Below are 19,232 nucleotides of genomic sequence, written 5' to 3' on the forward strand. Positions count from 1 at the left end.
TGGGTAGAATGCGGGGAAGGGATCTTGGGAGGCTTTGTTGTTCGCGTTTCATCCCGTGCCTGTTTTCCAATTGGCTTTTCGGGCTTGGTGTGTGTCGGTTGTCACAGAGGAGACATGTGTTGCTCAGGGGCGAGTCAACACCAGCCCGTGAGTCGTGGTTGACAATGCGACTCCGCTTTAGTTGTTTACCCTCTTTCAGTCCTTAATTATTCGAGTAGTAGGTAGTTAGTAATAAGCGATTTACTGGTATCTCATCGAGAAGAAACTCTATCTAGGTGCACATGAAGAGTAGCCGACTCCGTATCTTATCACCGCGACTCCTCAACAGCCCTCCTTAGATCCCCCCTCAGCCCCCTGACCTCCTCACTAACACTCTCCTTACTCCTCAACGTCAAGACCGCCGCCCTCTGCGCAACATCAATCAGCCCGTCCACCTTCCCCCCCATAGCCAAACCGGCCACCAACACACCCATAAACGTATCCCCAATCCCGTTGACCGACACCACATCTTCCACCTGCTCCACCGCCGGAAACAACCTCATATACACCCCCCCAACATGCGGATGATCATTCATCGAGCGACTGACCACAAACCGCGCATGCTCGGGGTCCTTAAGCCTCGGATCCTCCCTCCCCAGCACCGTCGCCAACAACGCCCCGCCCGCACCCATCTTCGCAACAATGGTCGGGATGTACGGCAGCAGGTTGACGCACTGAACGGGAATCCCGGCGTCGGCGATTGGGGCGGAGGCGATGTCGACGAAGCGGTCGCGCGCGCCGCGCAGGATGCCAAACCCGTCCAACACGCCGAACCAGGCCGCGTCGTGCTCCAGGTAGCCGCGCCCGCGCGCCGCCTCGTACATGGCCAGCAGCTCGTGCTGGTTGGGCGTGCAGAGGCCGACGCTCGCGTGCGGGTAGACGCTGAGGGGGGGAGTTTGGTTCGTTTTGAGGGTGGGGAAGAGGCGCTGGGATTTGGCGGCTGAGACCGGCTCGAAGGCGATATCGGCGCCGTGCTTCGTGCCTGCGCGCAGCCAGGTCTGGATGTCGGCCTCGGACCAGTTGGCGTCGACGACTAGCCACTTGGGCTTGGAGGCGGCCACGGTGGAGGTCCAGTCTGCGGGGAAGGAGTGGGTGGAGAAGATGTCCATGTCGGCCATGGCCATGACGAGGTTCTTGTCGGCGTCGTTGACGGCCACGTATTGCGCTGTGCGGGCGGACGGGAATTCGGCACCAAGCTGGCGGATGCTGGAGGTGTCGAGGCCCGAGGCTTGGAGGGTGGACAAAATCGTCGAGCCGGCGATGTCATCGCCAACCATGCTGCATAACCGGACCTTGCCTTCGCCACTGATCCTGTGTGCTGCCAGGGCGATATTGTGCCCGACGCCGCCGACAGATTGGCTGATGGTGGAAGGATTGGATGTGTGCAAAGCTGGGGACACTGCCTTGCTGTTTCCTGACGGAGAACCGCCAGCGTAGTCGCAGTTCAAATCAAGGGCTACTGAGCCTGCTGCAAGGACGTCCACCGGATGGGGATCCTAGGCCCAGTCAGTCGAACATTGGCGTGTATTGGTACCCTAGTGGCCTACCTCTGGCTTGGCCGCTGTGTCTACCTCTGACTGGATTTTGGCCGCCGGAGTTGATGCTTGTTTGGCGCTGTCAACGCCCGGAGATGCCGCCTTGACCGTCACCGGCGCTCCGTCCAGTAGTTTAGCCAACTCGACCGAAATCTTAGCTGCACGCGCAACATTGGACCGCACCAGCGCTACATTAGCCGAAGTGCTCCTCTCCTCCGTGAGCTGCCTGATCCTGGTGAGGACGTACGGCGTATTGGCACTCCCGGTGAACCCCTTCTCCGCCGCCTCCCTGACAGCCGTCTCAATAACCAGCTCCATCTCCTTCCTCGGAATCGCCGCTTCCTCCGGGATCGGGTTCGCAAACAGCATCCCGGACTCGATGCCCAACCGCTCCTGCGCCAAGATAATCGCCGCGGCGTCCCTCTCGTCCCTCACCACCGACGGACTCGGCACGCCGCTCTCCCGCGCCCAAAACGCCGGAAAATCCACCCCCTTCCCGCCCGCCGCGGCGCCGCCATCCGCAAACGTCGCCACCAACGCCCCCTGCGTCTCCAAAAACTCCAACGTCCTCGGAATATCCAAGAAGCCCTTGCACCCACTACTAACCACCGCCACCCTGGTCCTCCCCAACTCGGTCAAATCCGCCGACACATCCATCGACGCCTCCCCACCACGATGCACCCCACCCAACCCGCCCGTCCCAAAGACCCGAATCCCCGCCAACCGCGCCAGCACCATCGTCCCCGAGATCGTCGTGCCCCCATGCCCCGCCCCAGCCCCCTCCTCACCACCCAGCACCGCCGGCGCAGCCAACCTCGCCAGATCGCGCCGCGAGGCCTTCGCAGCGCCCTCGCGCACCATGCGGCCCACCTCGGCCGGCGTCAGCCCCACCGTCGGCACCCCCGCCAGGATGCCGCACACGGCGGGCACGGCGCCGTGGGCGCGCACCACGTTTTCGAGCTCTACCTCCAGCGCGCCGCCCAGCGCGCCGTGCGTGTAGATGGTGGATTCGAGCGCCACGACGGGCTTGTTGGCGGCGAGGGCGGCGGTGACTTCGGGGGAGATTTTGAGGAGGGAGGGGAGGTGCGCGTGGGTGGTGAAGCTGCGGCGGGTGTGCGGGGTGGGGTGGTGGTGGTGGTGGTGGTGTCTGGAGGTGAGGGTCGGGACCCGGGAGAGGGCGCGTGTTGCCATAGTGCCTCCCGGGTGTTGTGGATGCTGGGATGGGTTGGTGTTTGTTGAGTGGTTGGGAGAGCACCGAGTGATTCGGTGAAATGGTTGCTTCTTTACTTTGGGAAGGAACCAGGAGGGGAACGTGATGTTTTTACCTTGGGGGTGGGAGGTTGTGTCGGTTACCTAGGGAGGTTATCAATTCCCGAAACGTGACTCCGGACTGAATGACCCCTCAAAATGGTGGATTTATGGGGAATCGTTTTGAGATGTTACTCCCAAGATGGAAGGTGGTGTGTGAGAGCTGGGAATCACAAGAGGTCTCGATGAGTCCACTTCGAGCAAGCGGAGAAGCTCGCCTTTCATCGGCTTGGATTGGCCAATCAGCGCCATTGCCGACCATGCTTCCGAGAGGTCTGCCGGGGTTGCTTGAATCGTGGATTTGTGTGGATAACGTTACATAGATGCATAACTCTAAGAAGGCCATGGACTAGTATTAAAGGGTCTGTAACCAGCTCGGAGTTTATTCCGAACTCAACTCAACTCTCGATTTCCGGTCTAGGAGGCCCCTTCCCAAAGCATGGCCTGTGCGGCATCGGCAGCTTCGGCCCTCCATCGCGGCGTGCCCCACGTTTAACGTTGAAGCTTACCAGATCGGGACTGGTGCCAGGCCCAGGAATTTTGGTCAATCTGAAACCCGCCAACATGCATGAGCTCTTTCCACCTTCTTACAGTCCCATCCGTTCGCACAAGAGCTTGGACGACGACGGCGGCATCTTAACGGAGGCGTTTTGGCTCTCGGTCCTTTCTGCGGATCTTGCCGTCGCCAACTGTGAAACATCCATGCACCCTCTTCAGTGAACGAAAGGTGGAATTGTTGGAAGTCGGTCGTTTTATGTTCGGCTCCAGTACATCCGATCTGGTCGACATGGATGCAACATCCTACACTCGCGGGAGCGAATCCGGGACAAGACTCGAAGCGAACCCGGTTCTTGTTAGCCCATCCTCCTAATTTCGTTCCGTTATTTAGGGGCCGCGATGTCCTCCAGCGTCCTCATGGCCGCTGCTTGTCTTTTCGATCTTCTTCCCGTTATTCTGACGTTTCTATAAGCCTAGAAGTTTTGGACCGCCGCTTGCGCTTCGTACACTCCTTAACCCGACAGTTTCACCTTTCGACTATTCTTTGAAGGGGGTTGTTTTCCGAGCTCTTTCTTCCACGATCCCGCAGTTCTTGTAATTTGAGTTTAACATTCGAGATATGGCATCCAAGTCCCTGTCCACATACGCGGGGGCAGCGCTTCTGGCCGGTGCTCAGATGGCCTCCGCACTTAACTTTACCATCGCCAACGGCCAAATCTTTACCCCGGGGCTGGTTATCGTCGATGCCCCCCAGCCGGGCACGCCCCTTGGCGGGGGTATGTTCCTTTCCTCTCTCACGCGCACTTGATTCAACCGTGGCTAATCCACTCCCCAAGACCTCATTGAGGTCGCCCTGGATGTATCCACCAACGGCCGTCTCCAGCTACCGCCTTACCCCGAGGACAACCCCAGCATGATCCACAAAATCGACATCTTCCTGTCTAGCTACGTAACGAACCGCAACTTCACCATCACCAACGGCACGGCCTCGGCCAACAACGCCAGCCTGGGCGACATCATGTTCCAGGAGCCCGGCAGCACCGTGAAGCACGTCAAGTGGACCTGGCCCGACTGCCTGGTCGGCGACGGCGGTGGCGAGGGGGAGGGCTTGGGGGATACCGCTCGGGGGGTGTACAACGTAGGCCACGCCACCCCTTCTCATCACTCAGAGCTAGTGAAATTGACGGTTTGTCTGTCTTTAGGTCTCCATCCGCCAGTCCTTCCGCCTCAATGGCGAGGACTACTACACCGTCTTTGACCTGCCTATCGCGGTCACCAACAGCATCCCGGCGAGTGACAACCGCCCATCGTGTGCCGCGCTGAACAACCCGTTGCTGTCCCCCGAGGAGGTTCTCGACTCGTCGGATGTTAGTGTGCCGGTTATGTTTGCGCCGGGCGATGCGACCACTGTGGAGACCAATCCTAATGGCGCGGCGAGCTGGAGGGGAGGGATGGGCTGGATTGGCGTGGCGGGTCTGGTTGCTGCGCTGGTGTTGTGAGAACTTGAATGAGAATGGGCTTGTGATGGTTGTGATAATACCCAGGGATGGAGTGGTTGACTGCAGCGTGAGACGAATTGGACTGGGGAAAGGTTGCATAAGCTCATACAGCCAGTAGTTAGATGGATAAAGTACCTGATTGGGGTAAATTAAAGATCAACTCTCACACTCATCTCAAATATTTTTTTCGGAATAATTACCATGTGCGAGGCTGGAGATGGACGCCGACTTTCAAGAACCAAGACCCACTTAGTAAAAGTCTTGGCACCGACCATTCTGCAAGGCTGCACTGCCTGCAAGGTTTAGAAAAAAAAAGTGAATCCAGCGATCAGTGATCTGCCCCTCGGTGTTCTTCCAGAGTTAAACATTCCCCATTTTCTACAACAACGTCACCATGTCGAGGCGCCGCCAAGAACAACAAGAGGATATGTCCTCCGACGGGGGGTCATTTGCCGAATTTGACGAAGATGACGCCCTTTCTACCTCCGACGACGACGATTTCGAAAAGAGGAAAAATGCGCTTCTCGACAAGGATTCCGACGAGGAGGAGCTGGAACGCTTCGTCTTAGGGAGCAAGGAGACGTTCCGCGAACAATTATTTCGCGACGACTTCCTTCCTTCCGTCACCGACGCCAAGGCACTCGTCAAAGTTACGCCTGAAGACGAGGCCGCCGCCACAGGCCACGAACATGTCTCCGACTCTATGCTCTTTACGCTTGACACGGGGGGAGACTCAGATGAGGAGCTTGAACTGGCCGAGGGGAGGCAGGCCCCACAAGAGAAGGAAGAGGAGGCACCGGCGTGGGAGGACAGCGACGACGAACGGTTAACCGTCTCTCTGGCTGGAGCCACCCGGCTTAGGAAACTTAGACACACCGAGGCAGAGGATGTCGTGAGTGGTACCGAGTACGCACGGCGGTTACGGCAACAGTACCTCCGTCTCTACCCGCTACCAGATTGGGCCAACGAGGCCGCTACCGCCGGCTCTAAACGGAGGAGGCGGCGCTCCTCGGCCGCCTCGAACGACTCCTCCGCCTCGGATATGGAGGTGGACAGCGACGGCGAGAGCATCGACGCCCCCCTCCCACTCGACACCTTCCTCCGCGACGCCAACTCCTTCGCCCCGACCTCCGACAACACCCGGGCCAAGCGCCGCAAGCTCCGCCCGGAAACCCTCGACATCCAGCGCACGCGCGACATCCCCGACACGCACAAAGCGGGCGTCTCCTCCCTCTCCTTCCACCCGCGCCGCCCCATCCTCCTGTCCTCCAGCACGTCCTCGGTCATGTACCTGCACCAGATCGACGGCGCGGCGCACCCTGTGCCCAACCCGGCGCTGACGTCGGTGCAGGTGAAGCGCACGGACCTGCGGCGCGCCGCCTTCGTGGGGCCCGACGGCGACGAGGTCGTCTTCGCCGGCCGCCGCCGCTACTTCCACAGCTGGAACCTGGCGTCGGGCCTCGTCAAGAAGGTCTCCAAGATCCAGGGCCACCAGAAGGAGCACCGCTCCATGGAGCGCTTCCGCCTCAGCCCCTGCGGCCGCTACCTCGCCCTCGTCGCGAGCGACAAGAAGGGCGGCGGCGCGCTCAACATCGTGAACGTCGGCTCCATGCAGTGGATCGCGCAGGCGCGCATCGACGGGCGCGGCGGCGTCGCCGACTTCGCGTGGTGGGCCGAGGGCGAGGGGCTGACGATCGCGGGCAAGGACGGGCAGGTGGCCGAGTGGAGCATGGCGACGCGGCGGACGGTCGGCGTCTGGCGGGACGAGGGGTCCATCGGCGGCACGGTGATGGCGCTGGGCGGGCGCGGCGGGCCGGCCGAGCTGGGCGGGGACCGCTGGGTCGCCGTCGGGTCCAACAGCGGCGTGCTGAATGTCTATGACCGGAATGAGCTGCTGGCTAGGCCGACCGCCGCCAAGCAGGCGGCCAAGGCGGGCGCGCCCGTGGAGATCAAGAAGCTGCCGACGCCGACGCGCTCGTTTGAGCAGTTGACGACGTCTATCTCGGTCGTCACCTTTGCGCCGGACGGCCAGCTGCTGGCGTTTGGCAGCTTCCACAAGAAGGATGCCCTCCGGCTGGTGCATTTGCCCAGTTGCACTGTTTACCGCAACTGGCCGACCGAGCAAACGCCCCTGGGGCGGATTACCGCCGTGGCGTTTAGCGCGGGGAGCGACGTGCTGGCGGTGGGGAATGACGTGGGCAAGATTCGGTTGTGGGAGATCAGGAGCTGATGGGAGGGGTTACGTGGAGAGTAGGATGTATAGGCAGAGTGGGATAGGAGTGGGATAGGGAATGGACGGCTGATATGCGATGAATTTTCAGGGAGGGAGTGGTAGTGTTCCCTCTAATGCTAGATACAGGGTGGTGTTGAGATCAAAAGATCATCCGCAAGAGAGCCCTGACAGGTCCCATCTTCTTCGCCGCCTTCTTTGGGTAAACCCTGCCCGTCTCCAAAGTGTACTCCGCCAGTTCCCCTGCGGTGCCGAAGTGTGGTGGTGTCCTCCCTTCTTTCACAGCATCGAGGAGGTCGAAGATGTTGACGTGGACGGTCCTCAGAGCCTACGATTTGTCTCCTTGTCAGTCAATGTTCGGGCTGCTGCTCAACCTTTAGGGGTGGTCATACCTTCCGGCACTGCGTGATGCTGCTGTACTCGCCGTTGAGACCGACGTCGCGGCAGAGGCGCTGCCAGTCATCGAGGAGGCCGTCGCCAAAGTAGGTCTTGAATTCCTTGACGATGTTGCGAAACCCCCTTTTCCTGGCCATGGTTGCGGTCGGTGCTGGGTTCAACCCCGACGTGGCACTGGAGATTGTGGAGGGTTTTGGTTGGTGTGTTCCGTGATGGGGAGAGAGCAGGAAGAGGGGATCCGGGTCAGAAATCCAGGCTTGATGGTGTACTCCAGGAGGGAGAGAAAGTGATATTGACTTCAGCATGCGGGCACGCTTCTTAAGTCACGACTCAACAAAGAACAGAGAAATGAGCGCATATGCAATCGCCCGCGGTTACCCCTTGCTGATGCAAGAACCCTCCCATTTCTATTGACTAGCCTATCTTTCGAGCTGTCATTCTTTCCACAGTTTCAGATTTGTTCTCTCACCTTAACGACAAAGCACGCCGCAGAGCAAAAGTGATAGCTCAACTTCCCTCAACGCCACAACTCCACACCCCCCTGCCCCCAACACCAAAACCACCTCAGCCCCTAACCTCCCTCCCCATCCCCGCCACCACCTCCCTCAGCCCCCTTACAACCCTCAAATACACCCCCCTCGGCACAACCTTACACTCATGCCCCAGCACATCCCAAACCGGCCGCCCCAGCCCAACATCCGCGCCCCCCTCCCTTACTAACACTTTCACCACCTCCTCCCACCCCAGCTCCATCGCCAACTGCACCGGCCTGCCACACACAAACCGCACCGGCTCCTTATCCCCCAACCACCCATATCCATCCCCATCCCCATCCCCCTCCTCCTCCCACTCCCAGTCACCCAGACCATGATACCCCACATCCGCATCCGCCCCCGCAGCGAGCAACAACCGCACCACAGGTGTGTCCCCCATCTGCACCGCCCGCACCAGCGGCGGCGTGTAGTCGGTGCGCGGGTCGTGGCGGGCTTCGCCGATGTAGCAGCCGTTGTCGAGTGGGTGGGGCGGGGCGGGGCGGTCGGAGGGGTGGAAGTTGGGGGAGGTGCCCTGGGCGAGGAGGGCGGTTATGAGGGGGTGGTTGCGGTGGGTTATGGCGTGGGTGAGGGCTTGGGTGGAGGTGATGCGGGTTTGGGTTGGTGATGTTGATGGGGGGAGTGTTGGGGGGGTTGTGCTTGTGGATGGGGGTGCTGTTGTTGGGGGATGGGATGGGTCAGGGGCAGGCTGGTCTGGGGATGGGAGGCCGGTTTCCTTGGTGGTGATGGGTTGGAGTGGTTTCTGGGAGGGGGTGGTGGTGGGTTTGGGTTTGCTCGGAGGTCGGTTGTATGTGAATCCGGCGAACTGCTTCAGTCGTTCCTCTAAGGAGACCCATCGTTCAGGGGGATAGTCGACGCCATGGTACTGGAAGGAACTGGCGGAATAACTGGGCTTGAACACAGGCTCGTAACCCCTTTCCATGACTTTTTTCCAGTCAATACCCCCAAAAAAGAGATGGGCTTTGACTTCAGCGGCGCCACCCGCCCCTAATCGTTGGCCAGGTTCACGATCAAGCAGCTTAGTCAAGACATCCGTGGCAGATGGTGGGAATGACTTAGGGAACTCGAGGGGCTGGCTTTGGATATTGAGACGTATCTTTTCAACGTCATTATCGTAGAACGGTGGTAGTCCCGTCAGCATTTCATAGAGAAATACGCCCAATGTCCACCAATCGGCCGCTCTGGACGTGTTCCCATCGTCAAGAAGTGATTCCGGAGCGGGATATTCGGGTCTCCTACGGCGGACTTGTTCCCCGTCCTCGATCTGTTGCATAAAAAGGCCGAAACCGCACAGAGTGACATGTCCCAACGAGTCCAGCAAGACATTTCCGGCCTTCAGCCAGCCGATGATGTTGGCATTGTGCAGATACTCCAACGCGCAAACGATCTCGGCGGCATACAATCTGGTCCTCTCGAGGTCGAAGCGTTGCGGTCCTTGCAGGTGGCTGAAAAGATGACCCCCATTAACAAATGGCGTATACAACTGGAGGCCTTTGGTTGACTGGTGAGTGAATGCGAGGGGTGCGACGAAGGGGTGGTTGAGTTGGGCCGCGGTGTCACACAACATGAAGATGCTGGATTGGGCTCCCCTAATTGTCTTCCTCGCATATCGTCGTTGGGTATCTTGTTTCTTGACTTGCAAGACGTCTCCGGATGGACTCAGCCGTGCATAGTCGGATGTGTCAATTTCGAGCGCCTTGTTCTCGACGTGAGTGTACTCCAGGCTGACGAGGATTTTGCCAGTGCCGCCTTGAATCTCCAACCACCGCGGGCCTGATACCATCCATCCATCAAAGGGGCTTATTCTCGCCACGCCAAGGAACACGTCTTGACTTCCTTTACGCGCCTTCGGGTCCTCGAGGTACAGTCGGATCGCCAACTCAGCAGCCCGCGATATATCGAATTTGCAGGTTGCACCATGTTGTGCTATCCACCGAGGATTCTCAGTGGTTCCTAAGAGGGAACCAACAGTGACTTGGGATCTCTCATAATCTAACAAGGCATATGGGAGGTGGTACTGGCGGCGAGAAGACGGACTCGGATAGTTGGGCTCATGACCGTTGAAGAGTTCACGGTACCGATCCGCCGCAGAAAAGCCCGCGCCTTCATGGAGTGTTACGGCGAGGACACCGGGCAGGTAGGGAGTCGTTGACATGGTGCGCGTCGCAAAGTCATGCTCATGCGCCTTGTAAATGATGATGTACATACATATTCGTACACTAGTGAGTTCGTGTACACTACATGGCAAGGAGCGTCAGTCCCACGGCATCTCCGGGCCAAGAGAAGGATGCAGGGGCCATGCATCCGATCCTACCAAGCAGTGCTTAAAACACGCAACTCAATGAGGTTGAGAGAAAAGCGAGAAATTCGAGTCCTTATCAGAAGCAAGGAGTCTAGAGAGGGTTGGGTTGTTTGGTCCGAAATTCTTGGTTGATGAGTGAAGCTTACTACACAGTCTAGACACACCTACTGAATAGTCAACTAACTAACATCAAGTAATAATATGAGGTTCTTGTCCGTCTGCTTCTCGTACCGAATGATAAATGCTTCTTTGTGGTTCCAGACCCACTAACTATCCCGAGATATTAATCTCTCAACGCCAAGGGATGTTATCGGCGATTTCAACCTCTCGACCCTTTTAGGGTAAAACCCGAAGTGAAAATGCAAGCTGCAACCCTTCTGAGGTTGAGGGGTAGGGCTGGAGGGGCAGAGGGGTTGATATGCACCTCCGAATTATGGTGGTCTGGTTCCCTCCCGGAGCCTTGGTATTTCCACACTAATGCCAGTTGTCAGCTCCCTTCCCACCTTCCCGTGCTTCCGTGCTTCCATAACTTCCTTACTCAGCCAACATCGCCATGCACGCCATGCCTTCCGACCTTGAAAGGTTGGTTGGGTTCCACTTCCATGTTGGTTTTTTCCCAAACTCCCTGCAAGCCACTCGGATCGCGGGAAGCTGAAAGATTGCCGATCGGGCAGGATTGAGGCCACGATTGGACCATTTCAGCGCCCATCCTCGGTTCTTTTTCTGCTGCTCCGATTCCATGCATTTTCCGCGATGGCAAGCGCCCGCAGCGGAGACCGGTGCTGCAAACCCAATTCGAACCACCGGGCGCTCGGGTTCTCTCGCGGAATTGCCGAGACGTGTTCGACCTCCGGAGCAAGCCGGACAATTCCAAGCGTCGCTGGGACCATAAGGTAGGCAAGGTGTGGCAAGAGACCCAGCGATACGCGTTTCGCCAGTGTTGGTTGCGTTGGTCTCGCTGGTCTCACTGGTCTCATTGTTTCACACCCCGCCCGCGGGACAGGTCGGCAACAGCCCGCCAAACCTGTCACGAGCTTGGTGTTTGCCAACGCTTGAGTGGCCACCTCAATGGGCAATTCCCTCAACCTATTCTCGGGTCGGATTCCCGGTGTGGAAGGAGGCCATTGGACCGATCTACGCAGTAAGCGACGGGAAATTGGAAGCTGCTTTTGCAAAGAAACAATCACAGGCTCTCGCTCTTGCCGTCGACTACGTGTCAGACCAGACTGGCAGTGCCAGGCAGCCTATCATCAAAGTGTGTCTCGCTTTCCTCCCTCCCGAATCGGCTGAGGATGGGGCCTAGGGGGGATGGTAACCTGGATCGGGCGGCTGCCATGTGTGTGCCATTCCCTTGCAGGCCCCCTTGGGTACAGCCAGCCCTGCGCCTGAGGGCTGGTTTCTTCTGCCCGCCCCCCCGGCCATGTTGCACCGGATGCACGGGGGGTTCTTTATTAACTATTCTGTTTACATCCTTGTTGGAGGGGTAAGATCTGACTGCGGCGGCTTTCTTTTGCGCAGATTCTCATTGACAAACTCACTTTTTCCCATTTCCCGTTTCCCAATCTCACACCCCATCTATCAATTGGCTTTGTCTCCTTTCTCTCGTTCACCCCCGAGGACATGGTTTCCGATCCGGCATCCTACTAAGTAGGCCCTGGTGCGTCGAGAATTATTCCCCTGCGTCGATTGCCTCAATTCGAAAACCCCTCCACCCCACAGGAGGAACCTGGTCAAGGAGTGGAGCACACACATGCGTCTTATACAGCAAGGTCACGACAGGACACAGTCACAGCAGGATACAGTCATCACGACAGGACGCAGTCGAGTAAAGATGGCTTGGTGGGATACAGACCACCACATCCTCGATGGTTCGCTGCCATCGAAATCACAGCTTACTATGGGCGATGCCTTCCCCAGGCTCGAGCTCACACCCGCCGACGAACACAACGAGATGGAACGACAGAGAGCATTGCTGTCTCCCGTCTTTGAGGAGCAATTGGGTGCATCCGCGATACCAGCACTGGTGGTGCACGTCGATATCCGCTTCACGGACCCCGTCATCCGGTCCAGGTACTGCCGCAGCTACGCCAGCTCAAAAACGTTCGAAGCCACCAACAGGATATGTCGCGGCCTCGTGCGCCGCATTGAGCGCTGCTCCGAGGAATTCATCACCCGGAAAGACTCGGGCGCGCTGGAAATGTTCAAGGACGACACCTACGAACGCAAGTCGCAGCGATTTGAGATGACCTTTCGTGTCATGAGGAGAGGGATGGGCGAGTGGGCCGAGCGAACTTATCGGTCTTACCAAAAACAGCCCCTAACCGTTGCGCATACAAAGGAGGTCGCGTTGGCCGTCCATTGGATGATTGGGCTCTTCTTGCGCCGTCACGACGAAAGCTTCCAGTGGCTCGACTGCCCAGCGCCCGAGCTTGATCCAGAAGGAAGTGAGACTGCAGTCCCTTCCCGGGATGGTCCGCTCTCCATTTTGTCCGTACCAAGATCCCGCTTCGTCGAAGCCTCTCAGGTCTTCGAGTTCGTCCCCGGATACAGCATCGAGATCTACTTCCGAAGTAGGAATCCGCACCGGCGGGTCCCCACGTTCGAGAGGAGGACAAGAGTCACCAGCATCCAAACCACGCCGTTGACTCTGTTCCTCAGCGAGGACATGCTATGGAAAGCATTGCAGTTTGCCAACCAGGCACTGGATTCGAAAAAGCGGCAGTTTGACGACCACCTCCGAAATCACAGGGAGCTCGGCTCCACTCATCTCGAGGATGACACACTTGAGCTTAGTCTCCGAGTACAAAACCACCTCGGACCTGCATATGACCACGTACAGAGAAGCATCAAAAGCAAGCTCGCGCTGTTTCGGGACCCGGGCGCCGAAGACTGTGCGACCTTCCTCTCTAATGTCGAGGGGTATTTGTCGCATATTCGGGACGAGGCCGATGCGATATTGAGCGGCACAAACGACTTCGAAGTCCGCATCGCCGAACTCAAGGGCGTGGGTTGGACGCTGCGAGAACCGGCCAAGTTTGCTCTCGGCCCCTCGGCCTCGTACGGCCGCCGGACCATCCAAGCAGCGCTGGACCGCATTCAGACCGGTGTCGGGGATGTCATCCGCGGCCACAACATTGCCATCCACCTCAGCGCCCACAAGCGAGGACACCTTGTCTTGGACAAGGCTATCGTCGCCCACGAGAAGCACGGGAACCCGAGGGAAACCTTTTTCTCGCACGAGGACGCGCAGGCGGCCTTTGTTGGGAGGCTGAAAGCCCGGGTCCAGACGGACATCGACAAGATATTCGAAGACTCGTGTTCCATCGACGACATCCCCGAGGATGACGACGACTACTTCCTTGCCCGGCCTGTCACCCCTGTCACCCCCGTTGCAGCCTGAACAGGCCGTGTTCGATGAGCCATCCCCAAGCCATTCGCCACCGTCAGCAAAGTCCTCTCCAGCAAAGCAGCCTGCGCTGGGCGTCCTGCAAAGTTCACCGAAATCGCGCTCCCGTCGGTTATTCTCGTTGTCTCGCCGATCCACAGAATCCATGCGGTCGATTGATTATCTCAAGAAAGCGGCTCGCGATCTGTTTTCGCACGATAGCAGGTCAGGTTCTGTGGTCAGCGAAGAGACACCGGAGCCGCATGGGGTAGGATCGCCTGTGGCCGATTCCCAAGGGCTGTTGTTAGCTGCAGCAGAGCTAAAACCTAAACGATCGTTCTCGCTGTTCAAACGGAGGCGCCCTTCCACTGTTCGCGTCAGCAACGCCTCGACACTTGTCGAAGTGCGGACCGCAGAGGGCGGCAGTCTCGATGGCCAGAATGACAAGGAGCCCAAGATCGGACAGCCGCGATCCGTAGAGAGCCGTTCTGGCGAGTCTATGACGTCTGGAGAGGAGGAGGCGGAGGCGAGTTCTAGAGCTGCTCTGACAAGGACTCTCCCTGTGGAAACACTCTCAGCTTCTGGCCTGGGTATCGGCCTTGCTATCCATCAACCTAAAGCACCATCAACGGAGAACAAAGACGCACCGGCAGCTACCCATCAAAAGCAACTGGGCAGAATGGACACTCCCGAGTTCATCGACGCTCGGGAGTACGTCGTCAGCCCGGCTTCTGAGGACGTCGCCCGGTCGGGGCTCTCGGGTGCCCTAACCAGAGTAGCGAGCCCGAGAGAGGACGATGAGTTCTCCACGGCACCGTCAACCCCCGAACTGAGCACGGGAGCTTCGTCACCGAGGCACAGCGTATTGATAACTCCGGAGTGCCTACGGACTAAATCCGGGACGAAGGATCCTGCTCTGCAAGACCTTTACCCGGTGTCCGAACCCGAGGAGGTTGTTGCCTGTTCCCCTGAGTTGAAAGCCAAGGGGGACCGTGACTATGTCGCGGCCGACGAAGACCCTATTGACCAGCACTCACTGCTGCAACCAACTGCAGCAGCGAAATCGTTCGAAAACTTTCCCAGTGACACAAGCACGCCACGGGTGTCGGAAAATGCCGACCCAACCGCCCGGGCTGTGTCACGTCACCAAACACCCGACAACACAACCAACAACCACAAACCGCCAGTCACACCACCGTACCCCTCCACCACAGCACCCGAGCCCAAGTCAAATAACACAGACTCCCGATCCACGTCGGAGAGCCAGGTTCACACCGCCCCCCTCGGGGCCGAGATCGACGTCGCAGCCGACAGCCCGCCCGCTGCCCCTGCGTCGGACTCCCCCACCTCTGAGTCCGAAATCCGGGGGTCGGGCCCGAGCGAGAAGCCACCGGCCCGCGCCCCAGGCGTGCCTGCGTCTGGACAGTGCGAAGCCGCCACAGGGCCTGCCGATAGGCTGGACGCCTCGCCGTCCGAGCCCGAGGCCTGCGTCGGCGAAGTGCCCGCCGGGAGCGAACTCGGCGCCGGTCGCGGTGCCGAGGCGGGCTCTGGGGGGGATAGTGTCGCTGGGGAAGAGGGTGTGGATGCGGAGAAGGCCTCGAAGAGGACTGCCGGACCTGACGTGGATGACGGAGAGGGTGGTGTCGGTGATCAAGACGCTGATGGCGGACCCGGTCTAGGTACCGAAGAGCTCGACAAGAAGCTCCCCGCTTCCGAGAACGTGACCGCTGAAGACGTCGGTCCCGTCGGCGAGACAGAGGATGCTTGCAGTCCTGTTGACGCTGACGCCCGGGCACCCGAGGCTGTCGATTCGGAGAAGACCCGCGGTCCCGATTCCCACACCGAAGTCCATGTTGAGCCCGAGACCGAGATCTCGGACGAGATTGTCTCCGTGGCTGATGCCGATCCTGCACCGCGTGCGGTTAGTGCCGAAGCTGAGGCTGACTTCTCGGGCCCGGGTACGCTTCCCAAGCTTGCCCACGACGCCGAAGCCGCCGCGGCGGATCTAGTTGTCCCTGTACCGGCCGGTCCCGCGACCGAGGGAGATATCGAACTCGGTCCCACACCTAACGGGCCCGAGATCTCTGTTGATCAGCTCGGGAATGGTCACATCGCCGGGGACTCGGATCAAAAATCCCCACTCAAAGAGGAGGAGCAGGTTGCCGTGTCCGACCTCGGAAGTGAGACATCACTGGACGGGAACGGGATCAAGGAGGACCTGAGCCCGGTTTCGGCCGAATCTGATGCCACCGGAAGTTCCAAAGATGGTGTCACCGTTGAAGCCGAGGAATGCATATCGGTTCCAGTGCTGCCTGGATTGCCTGGTCAGAACATTGATGGTGGGGCGCACGACAAGTCCACAGATGACCCGATCGGGGCCGAGGCTGCGGGCCGTGGCGCTCTCGACGGATGCGAGGGCGAGTCAGTTATGGATCCGAGCGTGACTGGAGCTGCCGAAGCCGAATCATCGAAGCTAGGTAGCGGTGAAGACATTGAGACGGAATCGAACCCGGTGCCGACGGTGACCCTCGATGGGCGAAATGCCGGTGAGCGGCCTGCGGAGCAATCCGTAACGGCCCCGGCTGGCCCCGAGGTTGTTAAACCGGAGACCCCGAACGGTGTTGTCAGCCAGGCTGTCGGACAGGAACTTTCGCGAGATGTGGATTCCTCGTCTGACGGTATTGGCGGGAAGGATTCTTATGAGTCCGAACCTTGCTCTGATGCCACGGTCGGAAATGGTGACCTTCGCAAAAAGTCATTCGGGCCCGAAGCTGAGATTGACGCGACCCGCGCTGGCCCTGAAGTCGGAGACCGTCGTGTTTGCGCCGACCGAGGAACCCCGGCGCCGGATTCCCATGGCAGCAAACACGCCGCACCGGCAACCTCCGTCGACAGCCTCGCGCCCCACCGTTCCGAGACATCGGGTTCGTCGACAGGGGCTGCTCGGTCCCGCTCCGCGGTTGGTTTTGGTATCTCCGGCGAGACCCCTGAGCCCGCTCGGAACCCGGCATCAACACAACAACCAGCAAAAGCGAAACCCCATGTCGCCCCCATCCCCGACCTCTCCAAACTCCCCAAACACTTCCCCGCCCGGACCCGAACCAGCCTCTCGTCCGACGCAGCCTCCTTCATCGGCAGCACGATCCGCGACTCGGTCGACACCATCCGGCCGTCGACGGACGAAGTCCAACCCGCCGCTTCCCCCCTCCTCGCTGAGCAGCCGCACACCAGCAGCAGCAGCAGCGGCGGCGGCGGCGGCGGCCGTTCCAAGACGGCCGGCTACCTCGGCATCGGCCTCCGCGAGTCGCGCCGAGTCGAGGTCGGGCTGCGCGGCGCGCTGGGGGATGTCGGGCCTCGTCGGCGAAGGAGCCTGCCGCTGCAGCATTTGTTGTTACCGGGTGGTGGGGAGGTGGGGGGTGGTGGTTCGGCTGCTGCGGCGGCGAGGTCGGTGTCGAGTGGGCCGGCTGGGAAGGCGGGTGATTCGAGGAAGGCTTTGAGGAAGGGGATGGGGAGCGGGGAGGAGGTGGATGGGGATGGGGATGAGTATGAGTATGATAGTGGGCGGTCGGCGGTGCCTAGTTTGATGATGTTGCTTGCGGGGGCGGTGGCGATTGGGAAGATGTTGAAGGGGCCTGGTCAATGAGTTTAGTTTTGGTGGAGCTGCATCGAGGGCCTTGTATTTTTATTGTATTGTCATGTTTCAAGGGGGAGGCATAGCTGTATTGGATTGTTACGACGTCGATGATGGGGTTATGGGCGGGCGCTTGGGCAATAATGGGTTGGCTTGAAGGAACGGAGTTGGGCGCATATCCAAGGTGGAGCATATGCATGGCCAGCACATTGGGAGCCACAGATATATCAATAACATGTATAATAACCAAAACATATGGCGTGAAGTCTAAGTGAGGATGGATATTACCCCGCACCTATGGTTTTATCTTATCACCGCCTGTTCACTGCTGCGCGGTGGGTGAATATTTTGTCAAGGTCGGGGTCGTGGAGTAAGTTGTCTGTGAATTAATATGCTGGGTATCATCTCTCAAGACGGTTCGGTTCCTATCAACATCAATCATAACTCGTCCCTCACCTGCCCCGCCTCCCCAACGTCTTCCTCCCACACCCGCTTCATGGGGTTGGGCTGGTCCTCCAGCTCATCCCCCGCCGTCCTATTCGCTTCCTCCTCCTCCCTCCGGTCCAATGTATCCTCCACCATCCTGCCCACCTTCTCCACCATCGAATCCCCATCACCACTACCCTCTCCCTCCTCCTGGCCCCTCCCAACCCGCACCGTCGGCACGGCCCCCTCCTCCCCAACCCCCACCACAACCGTAGCCGCCGCCCCACCATGCTCCCCAGGCGCCACCACCCCCATCGTAGCCCCCCTCTCCCCACCACCCGCACCACCACCACCAAGCTGCGACACCCCCCTCGTCACGCGCCACCCCGTGCGCAGCGGCAGCCACAGCAGCCACCACAGCGGGCCGTACAGGAAGCGCCGAAACACCAGCCACGCCAGCGTGGCCAGCAGCAGGCGCAGCGCGGCGCGCAGGTACCAGGTGTCGCTCTTTTGCGCGCGCACCAGCGTGCCCACCAGGTCGCGCGACCGCGTCAGCAGGCCGTCCAAGCCCTCGTAGCTGCGCTGCAGCTCGGCGAGGGCTGCTGAGCTTTCGGCGAGGGTTTGCGAGGCGAAGGCGGATTTGGCGAGCTCGCCTGCGATGAGCGTGTGGGTGCGTTGTAGGGCGAGCGTGATGTCGCTGGACGTGGTGACCACGTCGTTTTGTTGGCTGCTGCCGCGGTTGCCGGGTTTTTTGTTGAGGCGGCGGCGGTCGCGCGGTGTGAGGAGCTGGGCGCGGGCTTCTTCGTGGGAGAGGGGTTGTTGTTGGTGGTGTTGTTGGGTGCCTGTTGGGGAGGTGGCGTCGGAGTCGGGGGTTGTGTCGGGGTTGGTGAGGATGGTGGAGGAGGAGGCGGACGCGGAGGCGGCGTAGGACGCGAGGAGGAGGTCGCGCTCGAGTTTCTGGGCGGCTTCGAGGCTGCGGCGGGCGGAGAGCTGGGCCTTGCGAAAGGAGGTGCGGCAGTCTTTTAGTTCGGTTTGGAGTCGGTGTGCGCTCTCTTTGAGGCGTATCTTGCGGTGCTCGGCGTCGCTTCCCGGCCGGCCGGAGCGCAGGTCGATGATCTCTTCATGGAGCAGCTCGAGGTCTTCCTCCTCCTCGCGCAGAATCTGGCCGATCTCGGTGCTTAACTCAGTGGCAACGTTGTCTTCGTCGCTAGTGCTCAGGGGTACAGAACCCGGCTGGAATTGAATGTTGGCGAGGCGGTCGATGAGTTCGCGGAGTTGGCCCGTCGTTTCTTGGAGCGCTGCGAGGCGCTCGTGTAGCGATTCGAACGAGGCCATCGTGCTGTATCTTGAGGGTATCTTGTTAAAAGTTGAAAGTGGTCCGGATTGAATTGGTTGCGCACGAGGAACCCTTTGTGGTGGTGATCTGAGCTCG

General features: G+C 59.5%; 7 protein-coding genes across 7 annotated transcripts; 3 read left to right on the plus strand and 4 right to left on the minus strand.

Moving 5' to 3' along the window:
- Positions 1 to 61: 61 nt before the first annotated feature.
- On the minus strand, positions 62 to 2,271 carry B0H64DRAFT_380889 (Indigoidine synthase A like protein-domain-containing protein). The gene is made up of 2 exons (XM_062802763.1): positions 1,587 to 2,271; positions 62 to 1,535 (listed from the first exon to the last, which is right to left on the minus strand). The coding sequence occupies exons 1-2, from the start codon at positions 2,229 to 2,231 to the stop codon at positions 309 to 311; spliced, it is 1,872 nt and encodes a 623-aa protein (XP_062663940.1). The 5' UTR covers positions 2,232 to 2,271; the 3' UTR covers positions 62 to 308.
- Positions 2,272 to 3,999: 1,728 nt separating this feature from the next.
- Positions 4,000 to 4,879, plus strand: B0H64DRAFT_369684 (uncharacterized protein; the record flags this gene model as incomplete). The annotated part of the gene is made up of 3 exons (XM_062802045.1): positions 4,000 to 4,156; positions 4,217 to 4,518; positions 4,583 to 4,879. The coding sequence occupies 3 exons, from the start codon at positions 4,000 to 4,002 to the stop codon at positions 4,877 to 4,879; spliced, it is 756 nt and encodes a 251-aa protein (XP_062663941.1).
- Positions 4,880 to 5,137: 258 nt separating this feature from the next.
- Positions 5,138 to 7,289, plus strand: B0H64DRAFT_380897 (WD40-repeat-containing domain protein). Its single transcript, XM_062802764.1, has one exon. It carries the CDS (start codon positions 5,274 to 5,276, stop codon positions 7,107 to 7,109), a length of 1,836 nt encoding a protein of 611 aa, XP_062663942.1. The 5' UTR covers positions 5,138 to 5,273; the 3' UTR covers positions 7,110 to 7,289.
- On the minus strand, positions 7,181 to 7,762 carry B0H64DRAFT_15286 (uncharacterized protein). The gene is made up of 2 exons (XM_062798467.1): positions 7,502 to 7,762; positions 7,181 to 7,437 (listed from the first exon to the last, which is right to left on the minus strand). The coding sequence occupies exons 1-2, from the start codon at positions 7,640 to 7,642 to the stop codon at positions 7,252 to 7,254; spliced, it is 327 nt and encodes a 108-aa protein (XP_062663943.1). The 5' UTR covers positions 7,643 to 7,762; the 3' UTR covers positions 7,181 to 7,251.
- Positions 7,763 to 7,854: 92 nt separating this feature from the next.
- B0H64DRAFT_448700 (kinase-like domain-containing protein) lies at positions 7,855 to 10,490 on the minus strand. Its single transcript, XM_062807057.1, has one exon. It carries the CDS (start codon positions 10,260 to 10,262, stop codon positions 8,070 to 8,072), a length of 2,193 nt encoding a protein of 730 aa, XP_062663944.1. The 5' UTR covers positions 10,263 to 10,490; the 3' UTR covers positions 7,855 to 8,069.
- A 1,819-nt stretch (positions 10,491 to 12,309) lies between these two features.
- On the plus strand, positions 12,310 to 17,386 carry B0H64DRAFT_414384 (uncharacterized protein; the record flags this gene model as incomplete). The annotated part of the gene is made up of 4 exons (XM_062805030.1): positions 12,310 to 12,584; positions 12,621 to 13,746; positions 13,778 to 14,679; positions 15,058 to 17,386. 4 exons carry the CDS (start codon positions 12,310 to 12,312, stop codon positions 17,384 to 17,386), a joined length of 4,632 nt encoding a protein of 1,543 aa, XP_062663945.1.
- Positions 17,387 to 17,812: 426 nt separating this feature from the next.
- B0H64DRAFT_369688 (uncharacterized protein) lies at positions 17,813 to 19,135 on the minus strand (the record flags this gene model as incomplete). The annotated part of the gene is made up of 1 exon (XM_062802046.1): positions 17,813 to 19,135. The coding sequence occupies one exon, from the start codon at positions 19,133 to 19,135 to the stop codon at positions 17,813 to 17,815; it is 1,323 nt and encodes a 440-aa protein (XP_062663946.1).
- Between the last annotated feature and the right edge of the window lie 97 nt (positions 19,136 to 19,232).

Source organism: Chaetomium fimeti, assembly GCF_033439085.1.
Source record: "Chaetomium fimeti strain CBS 168.71 chromosome Unknown B0H64scaffold_1, whole genome shotgun sequence".
NCBI lineage: Eukaryota > Fungi > Ascomycota > Sordariomycetes > Sordariales > Chaetomiaceae > Chaetomium > Chaetomium fimeti.

Bases quoted from the DNA above. Each gene is read 5' to 3' on its own strand.
- B0H64DRAFT_380897 (XM_062802764.1), top strand. From the start codon at position 5,274: ATGTCGAGGCGCCGCCAAGAACAACAAGAGGATATGTCCTCCGACGGG.
- B0H64DRAFT_15286 (XM_062798467.1), bottom strand. From the start codon at position 7,642: ATGGCCAGGAAAAGGGGGTTTCGCAACATCGTCAAGGAATTCAAGACC. The intron at 7,438-7,501 runs GTATGACCACCC...GACAAATCGTAG, and splicing joins GCATCACGCAGTGCCGGAAG to GCTCTGAGGACCGTCCACGT.
- B0H64DRAFT_380889 (XM_062802763.1), bottom strand. From the start codon at position 2,231: ATGGATGTGTCGGCGGATTTGACCGAGTTGGGGAGGACCAGGGTGGCG. The intron at 1,536-1,586 runs GTAGGCCACTAG...GACTGGGCCTAG, and splicing joins ACACAGCGGCCAAGCCAGAG to GATCCCCATCCGGTGGACGT.
- B0H64DRAFT_448700 (XM_062807057.1), bottom strand. From the start codon at position 10,262: ATGTACATCATCATTTACAAGGCGCATGAGCATGACTTTGCGACGCGC.